The sequence below is a fragment of the Odontesthes bonariensis genome, chromosome 22 (genome assembly GCF_027942865.1).
Source record: "Odontesthes bonariensis isolate fOdoBon6 chromosome 22, fOdoBon6.hap1, whole genome shotgun sequence".
In the NCBI taxonomy this organism is placed as follows: Eukaryota; Metazoa; Chordata; class Actinopteri; order Atheriniformes; family Atherinopsidae; genus Odontesthes; species Odontesthes bonariensis.
This window is the reverse complement of record NC_134527.1, coordinates 6,058,948-6,071,602: the sequence shown is the minus strand read 5'-3', so window position 1 is coordinate 6,071,602 and position 12,655 is coordinate 6,058,948. Positions and strand designations below refer to the sequence as shown.

Below are 12,655 nucleotides of genomic sequence, written 5' to 3'. Positions count from 1 at the left end.
AACAGCAGTCAGTCGCCATCAGCAGATGGCCTCTGCAGCACAGGTGCGTGTTCATTACGGTCTGTCACGGGAGCTTATCGCTGTCTCAGTCCTGAACGTTGGATTTGATTGTTTGTTTGTGGGGAAATCAGGGACACGTTGGGGAGAATTTGGGCCCAGGAGATTGGTTTTATGCTTTGGGTGTGGTGCCAGTGTAAAACACACTTTTACACTGGAAAAAATCAAAGTCTTACCAAGTATATTTGTCTCATTTCTAGTCAAAATATCTCATTACACTTAATATAAGACACAACTGCCTAACAAGTACTATTTCAGCCAGATATAGGGACTTGTTTGAAGACAATACACTGGAAAAAATGCCCCTCCAAAAATAAGTAAGAAAAACAACAAATAAAAGACGTTTTTGCTTGAAATAAGCAAAAAAATCTGCCAATGGAACTAGTGAAAATCGGCTTGTCAAGATTTCTTGAAATAAGATGTGATATTTAGGACTTTTCAGATAAAAGTGATCTTGAAATTAGTTTAAAAACCTCTTCAAATGTCAAAAAAAGCTTGTTTCATATGATGTGTGACTTAAAACAATTTGTTTTCAAGACTTTTTTCATTTAACAAGATATTCCAGATGTATTGTCTTCAAACAAGTCCCTATATCTGGCTGAAATAGTACTTGTTAGGCAGTTGTGTCTTATATTTAGTGTAATGAGATATTTTGAATAGAAATGAGACAAATATACTTGGTAAGACTTATGGAATATCTTGTTAAATGAAAAAGTCTTGAAAACAAATTGTTTTGAGTCGGATTTCATATGAAACAAGCTTTTTTTTTACATTTAAAGAAGTTTTTAAGCTAATTTCAAGATCACTTTTATCTCAAAAGTCCCAAATATCACATCTTATTTCAAGAAATCTTGACATTTTCACCAGTTCCATTGGCAGATTTTTTTGCTTATTTCACACAAAAACGTCTCGTATTTGATGTTTTTCTTACTTATTTTTGGAGGGGCATTTTTTCCAGTGTACATTTAAGTGCTTAATTTGTTTCTCCACTGTAGAGGGAAAGCAGTGATGTGTCAAAAGCATTAGTCACCAGGTCTGAGTGCTTTTGTTTTGCTCATTTTAGGCTGAGAAAAACAACACACCGTTTGTAATGAAAACAAATGAGAAGCCATTAGTCACACCTACAGCCGAGGAGAGCCGTTGACATGTCACATTTTCTTCCAAAACGTGACGTGTGTCTGTGTCATCAACACAATCGTTGACATTCTAGCTAAATGCCAGAAACAGGTTCAGGATCGTCACTCCAGGAGAGCCGTCTCTGCTCGATGCACCTGAATCCTCCTGTCACACAGTAAGTCCAAGTATGTGTTTGTGCATTCGATTTGCTTTCCTGAACAACCTGCAACTCTTTCCACTTTCGACGCTTTGTTGCCTCTTTTGTTAAGTGATACTGCAAAAGCTATTTGAACTCGCCAGCAATTAGATTACACAATAAGGTCTGAAGTTTGTGACTTTTCTTTAGATATTCAAAATAGATTTAATGTGATATCTAACTAGAGTTAAATGTTGGAAGAAGGTAAGAAAACAAGAGGTAAATGAAGTATATTGGACCTTAGTAATGGGATGCACGTGTTCTCCAATAACATCAAAAAACAAAAATATGCAGTAAACATGAAGTAAAAAAGAAAAATATGGAAAAATTAACTGAACTAGTATTGTGTTAATGATGCTGTCATACAGAGAAAAATGGGTTTTACCCCACAAACACACGACTCATTTTCTGCTTAAGAAAGTAAAGATAGACATGAAATGTTAGAAATAATAATTTGGTTGTTACAGATGTTGAGGTGCATCGCTTTTTCTAAAATGATTTAGTTGTTGTTTGGTCCAGTTGGTCCAGGAATTCTCGTGACTAAAATGTTTTTTTCATATGTTTCTAAACTTGTTGTACAAGTAGGTTTGCTCCATATCTGCCCATCGTTATCATCTATCATTAGCTGTAAAAATAAATGAAAATGCATTGAAGGCAGGACACAAACAAAGCACATGTAGTGCTATGGCACGCACCCAACAGTGAGACTGTAATACGCCTACTTGTCTGGCAGGGAAAGGAATGTTGTTAGACTGAACAGCTGAAATAAACAGGAGTGTTTCTTTATTCTCAAAGAAAAGAAATGGGGGGAAAAAAAATTTAATTAACAAACAAAGACTGAAACAAAGAAAGTAATCTGATCAAGTGTTAAGTGAATGAACCGAACACACAGGGGAAGGAAAACACCTTCTCTGATAACACTTTCTGACCCGTCTGACTGCAGGTGAACATGGCATCAGTTTCATTAAGCTCTCGTCTCAACAAGAGCGTGCGCCAGCAGTACCTGAGCCTGCCTCAGGGCGAGAAGTGCCAGGTCACATACATCTGGATCGACGGTACCGGAGAGGGACTCCGAAACAAGACAAGAACTCTGGACAAAGAGCCGACGAGTATAGAAGGTACAAGTCTTTCTTTTTTTTAGGTTGTGGGGTTAAGATTCTCTATATTACTTACCTTTAAGGATACGAAGATTTTCTTTTTACCCTGAAAAAAGTGACTTTTTGGTGAAGTAAACTCTATTAGAGTAACTGTCATAATTTCTACCTTGTATTTTTAAGATTCAGTAAGAACTAGAGCTTCTTAAGTAAAATTAAACATTTTATTAACGTAATACATGAATTATGGGGGAAGAGTAAGTTTTACTTAGGTTTCCTCATATAATTTAAATGTTTGATAGTTGTATGTACATAAACCTAGAAATACAACATAAACTTTACTCTGAAAGTGTATCGTTAAAATCTACTAAGTTACTTCATAACAGCAAATACTACAAATATATCAAATTTACTTAAAATTTTGAGTAAAATGATGTTCCTGCCTATGAAAAACAAGTAGAGTTTACTTAATTTGTTAAAATAAATATAACTTAAAACTTAATGTAATTAAGTAAATGTTACTTAATATCTTCAAAGCTGTTATGTTTTATGGTAAGTAAAATTTACTTGATATTGCAGCATTAAATATTACTTAAATCATTTGAGTGCAAATACTTACAAAGGGTTTTTTAAGTAAATCTTATGAGTTGTTTTTTTCAGTGTATCTTCAACTTTGTTCCTTGAAAGCTGGAAAATTTGTTCATACTGAGACACAGTAAAAACATGGAGGATTTAAATGTGTTTTTCCCAATCCTACCCTGCTAGATTTAGCTGTCCTTCTGCTTCTAAACACCTGTTTCAAATGAATGGATCAACTTAGCACCTATCCCATTTCCAAAGTTTGCACACATTCAAATGGATTTGATTCACATTTTGTATTCACATTTGTCACATATGACTCACGACACAGCGGTATCGTGTTTTGCTGCCATGTTTAATTTTTTTAAGTATCAAATCTGTGGCAAAGTTGATATTTACTTTCAATCCAGTTTACATGTCACTGGAACCAAGTGACAGCCTGTAGGGGCTTTACTTTACAGGACAGCATGGCCAAGGGTAAGAACAAATTATGTAATTTCTATGGGAGGACTTGGTGTTCATTAAAGAAGTCTCAAAGCCCAAATGGAAAACATAAATGGGTGGATGGTGCAGCTCAGCATCATGCTTTTAATCATCTTGTGACACATGACAGCTGTGTTTTTAAATCTGACTTACTTTCAGTTGATAACAGAACAACATTTTTGTCCCATCCTGGTTGGGTTCGGAGAACGATATTACGTGTTTATAGTTAAGAAAAGGAGGTGGTCCCCTTAATGGACCCCATGTTGTTAGTTGCACTGTTAATTGCACTTCCTGGTTGGAAGTCGTTTCACTTGGATAGGTTTAGTAATTAAAGATGCTTAGGTAGGGTTGTGGAGATGCTTAAATGAGTCATATTTTTCCTCTGCTCTCTCTGGGGCCGATACTTTATAAGACCACTTCATATGTTGTATGAAAGGGTCTGAACAAACAACCCATATACTCCTTTCGATTGAAGGACTTGTAACTAATCATGGAAGCCTCCTCTCTCCTCTGGGTGCATTTTAGGACATCCTTTAAGATATGGAGAGGGGAGACGAGGGGGCTGAAATACGACAAATTAATTGAGCCTTCAGTTCTGCAGAAGCCTGTTGTTGATCCGTTGCTTTGAGCCTGTTGTTGAAGCAGGGATACATCTAAAACACACAGGGCAACCGGTCCTGAGAAACAGGGAAGGGAGACATGGCCTTTAGCAAATATTAAACTAAATCTGTTAAGATAGTAAATAACGGGAAAGCTGAGACGTTAAATCCAGAGATTAAAGGTTGTTTGTTTGGAACAAAAAATGATGATGTCATTTGAAAGTTTCTACGTGGGGTGTTTATGAAAAACACACACATACACACACGCTTACACACTTAACACAGTACATTTCTGCCTGAGGTCCTTCCAAAACTTTCAAGTAAGTGTTAAAACATCTGCTGGACAGATTCTGAACAACACTTAATGTATAAAGTAAGCAGAACAATAAGGCACTATTATTTAAAGCTTCACTTCTCATTGTACTCTGTTGGAAACTCAGTTTGGACTCAAACTACACAGTGAACAAAATAACCGTACTAACTGACAAACTGTATAAAAACCACAAAAAGTAGTGATTTAACTGCATGGGTTAAGAGTTGGAGGATTTTCTTGACATGAATCCTTTAAATGTACCTAACTTTCTCTTTCTGTCCCTCCTCTGCCTCTCCAGTTGAGCCTGTGTTGATATCTGAGATATCAGTGACTTTAATCAGGCTTCAGGTGCCCGTCAGAATCTTACAGATCTAGTTTTAACGTCAGAAGAAATGCTTTGATGCTCATGGATCATCTGTTTATTCTTCAATTATTATCAGATATCCCGGAGTGGAACTTTGACGGGTCCAGCACCTACCAGGCCGAAGGCTCCAACAGCGACATGTACCTAATTCCAGTTTCCATGTTCAGGGATCCGTTCACCCTCGACCCCAACAAACTGGTCCTCTGCGAGGTCTTCAAATACAACCGCTTACCTGCTGGTACTTTTTCTTTTCACTTTCTGTTCACATTTTCTGCTGCAATCCTGTCCGATAAGGTCTGGAAAAACGAGTTGTGCTGCCTTTTATCTGTGCTTTTTAGAAACCAACCACCGAGCAATCTGCAACAAAGTGATGGAGGAGGTTAAAGAGCACTGCTTGTGGTTCGGTATGGAGCAGGAGTACACGCTGTTGGGAGTAGACGGACATCCTTTTAACTGGCCTCCGAATGGATACCCGGCACCTCAAGGTGAATTTGTCTCATCGTTTGTCACCCAATTTTTGTAAACTTCAGACAAATTCTTAGAAATCCCTGATCCCTCATCTGCACTGGAAAAAAAATCAAAGTCTTACCAAGTATATTTGTCTAATTTCTAGTCAAAATATCTCATTACACTTAATATAAGACACAACTGCCTAACAAGTACTATTTCAGCCAGATATAGGGACTTGTTGGAAGACAATACATCTGGAATATCTTGTTAAATGAAAAGGTCTTGAAAACAAATTATTTTGAGTCAGATTTCATATGAAACAAGCTTTTTTTTTTACATTTGAAGAGGTTTTTAAGCTAATTTCAAGATCACTTTTATCTCAAAAGTCCCAAATATCACATCTTATTTCAAGGAATCTTGACAAGCCGATTTTCACTAGTTCCATTGGCAGATTTTTTTTGCTTATTTCAAGCAAAAACGTCTCGTTTTTACTTATTTTTGGAGAGGCATTTTTTACAGTGTGACATCGTTAACTAACAAATCAACAAGATCTATTACTTAGACCCGATCACTCACTTGCACATTGACACTGACCCCAAGTGACTGTTGTGAAAACATAGTGGTATTTGCTCAGGTTTGGCTTGGACTCTGTCTTACCAGCTTCCTGTTTTGTCCCCCACTTTAAGGCCCTTATTACTGTGGGGTGGGTGCAAACAACTCATATGGAAGGGATATTATGGAGTGCCACTACAAGGCCTGCCTCTACGCCGGGGTTAAGATCTGCGGCACCAATGCTGAAGTTATGCCGTCTCAGGTAGTGTCTCAAACAAACATTCCTCACTTTGCTATGATCATGGAATCAGACTGACTTTGTCTTTTTGCCATATTACCCTCCTAACTTTGCTTCTGTCTCCTCTAACTTCAGTGGGAGTTCCAGGTGGGCCCCTGCGAGGGCATCAAGATGGGCGACCACCTGTGGGTCGCACGGTTTCTGCTGCATCGTGTGTGTGAAGATTTCGGGGTGGTGGCAACACTAGACCCCAAACCAATAAGTGGCAGCTGGAATGGGGCCGGTTGTCACACAAATGTCAGCACTCTGCAGATGAGGGAAGAAGGAGGACTGCAGTGAGTTAACTCTTCTTTTGAAACATATTGTGACTCATGAATACATCTAAAGTAAGCAAGAAGCAAATTATTCCAGCCATTGTTCAACTTAGACATAATGCAACCAACTCTTTTCACTTGATAACAGGTACATTGAGCAGGCGATTGACAAACTGAGCAAAAAACACAAAGAGCACATCAAAGTGTACGACCCGCGGGAAGGCAAGGACAACATGAGGCGTCTTACGGGTCACTGTGAAACGTCCAGCATTGACGACTTCTCTGCCGGAGTGGCCAACCGAGGCGCCAGCATCCGCATCCCCCGGCAGGTGGGCCAGAAGGAGAGGGGCTACTTTGAGGACCGCCGCCCCGCAGCTAACTGCGACCCGTACGCAGTGACGAGGGCCATCGCACAAACCTGCTTGCTGGACTAAGACAAGGAAAAGGAGAGAGCGAGTAGATAAAAAGCAAGTTGACTACAGGCATGGATGGATTACGAAGCATATTAAACATACTCCGCAGGGGCTGAAATAGTCAAAAAGCCTCTGAGGTGGTGGTCAACATTTCTTGTTGGCAAGTTAATCAAACACACAAAAAAAGGCATCCAAATTGACTCAAAACGGCTGCAAAGAGACACAAAACAATAAAAAATAGGAGCAAACAGACCAGAGAGATATGCGAACCAAAGAGGCTAATGTGAAATGCAAAGAGACACAACAGAAACTGACTCCAAAATGGAGACAATTGAATGCAAACTGATTGCAAACACAGATCACAGCACTGCTATAACACGCAGAAAAGATCCATCAAAATGGATTCACACAGGCACAAAGAGACCCAGAACAACAGCGAAGAGACGCAAACCCATGAAAAAGAGCACGAATAAACACAAAATGCAGACATAAAGACACAAATTGTGCAGATGAAAATACTAAAAAAAAGGGTCTGGGAGAGATGTAAAGTAGACAATCTGTTATTGTTTTGTGTCTCTTTAAGTTGGGCTGTCTTTGCTCTGTCTTTCATCTTTGGACCTACCTCAGGTCTGCTCCCGGGGGCCGGTTGTCTCATAGCACTTCCATGTCTGCAGGCAGCTTGCTGGAGGTAGCATAACTGGGACACTTACACATTTGTCTGAAAGTTTACCTGCAGTGGACATGGACTGACCCATGCACAACAAGTTACTTCACATAAAAACTGTCCTAATACTGTCCAAGAAATGAAAGTTTGATAGAGTTTGATAAAGTTTGTTTTTATTGTAGTTTATTTTGTGAATTCACTTGGAAATCTTGATGCACTAAACTATGTAATGTGTTTGGAATAAGTAAATCGAAATCACAAAAGGCTCATGACGTCTGATATTATTTGCAAAAATATCTACGATATGAAGAAATTTAATAGATTAGATTATTTTAAAAAGTTATAGAAAAACTTATTCATACAATACTTTTTTTGGTCTTGTTCACCACTCAGACGTCTTTTTAGTGCACACATGCACCTATTCACACAGCACTTCTTAGTGTATTCGTGCATTAAAGCTTTTCTCTGTCACACTCTAATTTTCACTTGCACTTTGTCTTACTGGGAAGGTCCCACTGAGATACAATTGGGCGAGAGGTGAGGTACACCGTCAGGTCGCCAGTCCATCACAGCACCTGACGTGCATGTTTTTGGATGGTGGGAAGAAGCCGGATGTAGAAAAACAATCAAATCAAAAGAAAAAGTCACTATTCATCTAATCTATAAAATGACACAGGAGCATACCAACTAAATCCATCACAGTTCAAATCCATGTAAAATAGCAACAGAATGACATTTTTCGGCATTTTGAATCTCATTTCATCTGTAATGAGGATATATTCCTTTCACTTATTTAAAAGAATATCACAGTTCAAGCTCTGAGTAGGTTGGGTTTCAGGTTCTTGCCCAAGATGTTTGGGATAAGCCTGGGACTGCATCTGATTGATGCACAACAACTCTAACTAGAGAGCCACAGCCATTCTCTCTTTTTTACGTTTACTCTGGTTTAAAACATTTATATAAAGCCCTAGCCTGTCCGTTTCAGGTATTTTTAGGATGTGTTGCAGAGATAGTCTGCACTCTATCTCTACACTGTCACCTCTGCCAGAGTCTGACTAGTAATTTCCTTCTATGTAGCTTATTGTTAGCTTTGATGTTAGCTGTAAGTTGCTTTGGATAAAAGTGTCTACTAAATGCATGAACATAAACATAAACATAAACATAACTAGAAAGAGCTGTTCCTGCTAAACAGCAGTGAGAATGCTTATGAGCTTAATGGGGATAGCTGACCATGCTAAAAAAGCTGAAAATAGTTCAATTTTAGCAGTAAAAACTGTTGCTAAGGTATTGGTTGAAGGAATTTTGTGATTTTTGTGTACTACCAAACTTAACATTGGAGTTAGTCAGAGAATTTGAGAGGTTGATCTCGGTTCAAGTCTCATAGCTGAAATTCTGTAAATGTGAGCTCCTTAGTAGTTACATTGGCTGAAAGAGGACAATTTTTCCTACATTTTAAGGTATAATTTGCTTTTCTCTAAGTTAAACTGTATGAAAGTTAGAGGAATTTGTTTGAAAAAACTGAAAAAGTTGAAACTTATCAGCACGCACTCAACTGTGTGCTCATTCATAAAAATCAAGAAGGAGCAAAATGTTCATGTTTTTGAAACTGTCATATTTCAAAATTGGCTGAAGATTTGAAAAAGCTGAAACAATTGTAATAGCTGAATGTCTTGTGACCCATTTAAAGTTTGAATGGTGTCTCTGGCTGACAGCATGCAGAAATAGTTGGGTTGGAAAGAGGGAGATGATTTGGAAGAGCTGAAAGCAGTTTCCATTCATTTGAATGACGGGAACATTTGAATAAAAGTTGAATATCTTAAAAAGTGTAAAAGTTAAAAAGACCAAAAATGGTAGCAGGAATCTGCTGAAAGAGCTGAACGTTTTGATACCAAAATTGTAGAAATAGCTGAAAGTATGCAGGAGTAGTTAGGCTAAACAGGAACTTAACAATTACAGATTTACTGCAAAAAGACGTAGATCCTCCAGTTGACCACTGGGTGAAGCTATTGTACTCGTCTTTATGTCAGTTCAGCTTGCACCACCATGACTCCACAGTAAAATTTTAAAAAGAAGTGTAACCATCCTTCAGAGGTAAGTGTATCTGAACAATTCTTACAAAGGGGTGACACAGTTTGTGATAGCAAAGCCTTAAAAATCGTGTGAGAGAGTGAGAGAGCTCATCCAAGCATTATGCCCACAGTACTGGCATTGATCCACGTCAGCATGATGCATGGCATACTTGACATATGGCATTAATGTCTCCTCCTGTTACAGCCTGACGTGTGATCCTCTTCCCTTGGAGCCCAACAGCACCGTTTTAAGCTGTTTCAGGGGAGCTTTTTGCAACTGGAACACACAAACACAACAAATACCAGAAAATAGGTGCCTCCGCACACCAGATTTCCATGGATACAGACAGTCACTTGGCAACGGTGGTGTTTGTCTGTCGTCATGGAAACATATGTCGTTTGCTAAGAATATTAGCAGCCCGATCCAATGATGAATGTAAATGTACTTTATTTATACAGCTCTTTACAGACAATCCTTACGGTGTACCAAAGTGCTTTACAGCAGGTAATAAATAAAGAGAAGAATAAGTAAAAACAATAAAAGAACAGTGAAAGCAATAAAATACAACAACAACATCGAATAAGATAAAATAAGATAAAATAAGATAAAAGTGTCATCATACTACTGGGTATTAAAAGCAATCCTAAATAAGCAGGTTTTTAGCCTGGATTTGAAGAGGCCCAGGTCAGAAATGAAGTCGAGGAAAAGGAATGAGAACGTCTGTCTCCGTATAATTGGTTTAACTTTTTTTGTCTTTTGGTAAAAGCAACGTATGAAAACCTGAAGAAAACCTCAAAACACTTTCTTTGTGAGCATTTTATGCACATCTGCAAACCTCAATGGTACCTGTGCAGCTCCACCCACTGATGCTGCACATGAAGACAGGAAGCAGTCAGAGGACGGGAAGTACCTTCAGAGACAGGATGCATGCAGAAATGGGTCGTATTTTTAGGTGCATTAAAAACTTTACAGAGAAAAACAGGATTAAAGGGTGTGGAGTGCTATGGCTCCTCAATGTAAAGTTGATTTAAACAGCTACTCACAACTGCAAAGGAGCAGAGCAACATGCTGACATCTCATCATAGGTGTAACCTTTTTTTTGTAGTTTTAATCCCCTTTGTACACAATGAGAGGAAGTGTGACTCTCCCAGCCAAAAATGACACTTTTTTTGTAGATATTACAGTTTTACATGTTAACAGTAGGCCTGTTGTGTAGTTTCACACAGCTGTATGCAGCAGTGGGTCACAACACTGAAGTGTTTCCAGTGTGGTGGGGAGGACCATTTTTTTATTTTCTAGGCTGAAAATACCCTTTCAGAAAATATGGCAGGGTTCCTGTCTCTGGGAGTGCGTCTCACGCTGTAAAACCCAGTTTGAAATAATATGCAATGTCAGAGGACTGGCTCGGCAAAGCCTATTTTTTTCAGTGGGTTTCTTTTGACATGAATACTGTTTCCTGTAGTCCACAGCGATCAGCACACTGTCAGTTTCGGAGAGTCGGAGGATTTCTGACGAGTGAGCTGAGCTAATCGTTACTCAGAACCAATTTTTGCCTTCTGAAACCAACTTTGATGGCTATGTACTACAAGACAGTGCGATTACATGCAAAGCTGAGTAAAACCACAGTTTTGGGATGACCATTTAATTTTACCAGCACCCCAGTTCTAGTATAACTTCTGCTTCTAACTTCCTCTGTGGGAGATCATACATATAAGTACATCCTTGAATGAAAAAAATCCTGGTTTTATTAGAGCAGAGCTACAGTCTGGCGATGCTTTACGCAATCGTGAGATTAGACCCATAATAATCTTAACTGGCTGATTATCAGTCACAGTTTCTGATGTGTTTAGCCGTCTGAAAAAGAAAGAAATCGAAAAATAGGTGAATGAGAGCAGCTTTATTGGAAATTCGACTGTAATATACACTTACACTTGACTGTTTTTTACAAAAAGATGGAATTTTTACAGCTTGTACAGAGCACCCAGACTCATTTGAGTCAGAGCATAGACTTGTAAGGGATCCGGATCCACCCGGATGTTCTGGGTGTGTCAGTCTGGTTTTGATAAGTTTGATTTTTGTGTGGTTTCAGTCAGCCCAGCATCTGTTTACCAGTTTTTGGTCTGACTAACACAGTATTTATAGTTGTTTGTTCGAGTGTCAAGTAACTGCTCATTTACAAAAATGATGTGAAGAAACATCCCTGTAAGGATGAAGAAAAAATAAATGCTAACTTAGCATTGCTTCAGATTTAGCCTGGTACATTCGTTCCATGTTTGTATTTTACTTTATGTTTACTCAAATTACCAGGACACGTGGACTGGGACAAGAAAGCAGGAGAGGAGGTCAACTCCAGCAGCTCAACTCAGCTATGGCTGCCAAATGAGTCTCCTGTGGTTTTGTGTGGGCTGGAGATGCTTCTGCAGAGTTAAACTGCTAAAATGATAAATGTAGGAGAGGACTCTATATATTTTCTATGTTTTTTTTCTTTTTTTTGATTGATTGATAGATTTTTATTTTCGAACATGTATAAAAAAGAAAATGTATGTAGCTATTTGTACATACAAAAGAAAGAAAAAGAGAAAGAAAAAAAATTTGAAAAATTAAATCACATAAAGTGCTAATACATAACAAAACACCACACATTGTTCTAAAAAAGGAATGGGAAGAAGTACAATACTACTGTTTTTTTTGTCAGAACACGTGCAGTAACATCCTTTCTGGAAAGTACCTTAAACACCTTCATCTCTCCTGTTGTTGACAGGATAGAGACTGTATTTTTAATGACATTTTTGGCTCTTGGTGCTTCGAGACTTTCTGAACAGACGCGACTCTGCAAGCTTTGTAGTTATGATCATTTTTCTTAGTTGCAAAAGATTCACTTCAAAAGTTTTCTGCAAACATTTTCTCTGTCTTACGTTTAAATATCAAGACCTGCACAAGGAAAAACAGCATCAACCCATGACAAAACGGACAATAAAAGTCTTCTACATGATCCAGAGCGTTTTTATTTGTGTGTTTATTCTTTATTGTTCATTTTGACACTGCTGAAATAAACTGCGTGTTTACTATTCACATTTTCAGCAGCTGGATTTTGGGACGTATCTTGCGTCAGTTAACATCCGCATATTAATCCCTGCCATCATTTTTCTGTGG

General features: G+C 38.3%; 1 protein-coding gene across 1 annotated transcript; it reads left to right on the top strand.

Moving 5' to 3' along the window:
* Positions 1-1,248: 1,248 nt before the first annotated feature.
* On the top strand, positions 1,249-6,876 carry LOC142372646 (glutamine synthetase-like). The gene is made up of 7 exons (XM_075455600.1): positions 1,249-1,348; positions 2,313-2,487; positions 4,878-5,039; positions 5,140-5,286; positions 5,938-6,065; positions 6,177-6,376; positions 6,504-6,876. The coding sequence occupies exons 2-7, from the start codon at positions 2,319-2,321 to the stop codon at positions 6,787-6,789; spliced, it is 1,092 nt and encodes a 363-aa protein (XP_075311715.1). The 5' UTR covers positions 1,249-1,348; positions 2,313-2,318; the 3' UTR covers positions 6,790-6,876.
* Positions 6,877-12,655: the final 5,779 nt, after the last annotated feature.

What these genes read in the sequence shown, in the direction of transcription:
- LOC142372646 (XM_075455600.1), top strand. Translation starts at nt 2,319, where the DNA reads ATGGCATCAGTTTCATTAAGCTCTCGTCTCAACAAGAGCGTGCGCCAG. An exon ending in TGGATACCCGGCACCTCAAG is followed by an intron (nt 5,287 to 5,937) that starts GTGAATTTGTCT and finishes CCCCACTTTAAG; the next exon opens with GCCCTTATTACTGTGGGGTG. An exon ending in AGGGAAGAAGGAGGACTGCA is followed by an intron (nt 6,377 to 6,503) that starts GTGAGTTAACTC and finishes ACTTGATAACAG; the next exon opens with GTACATTGAGCAGGCGATTG.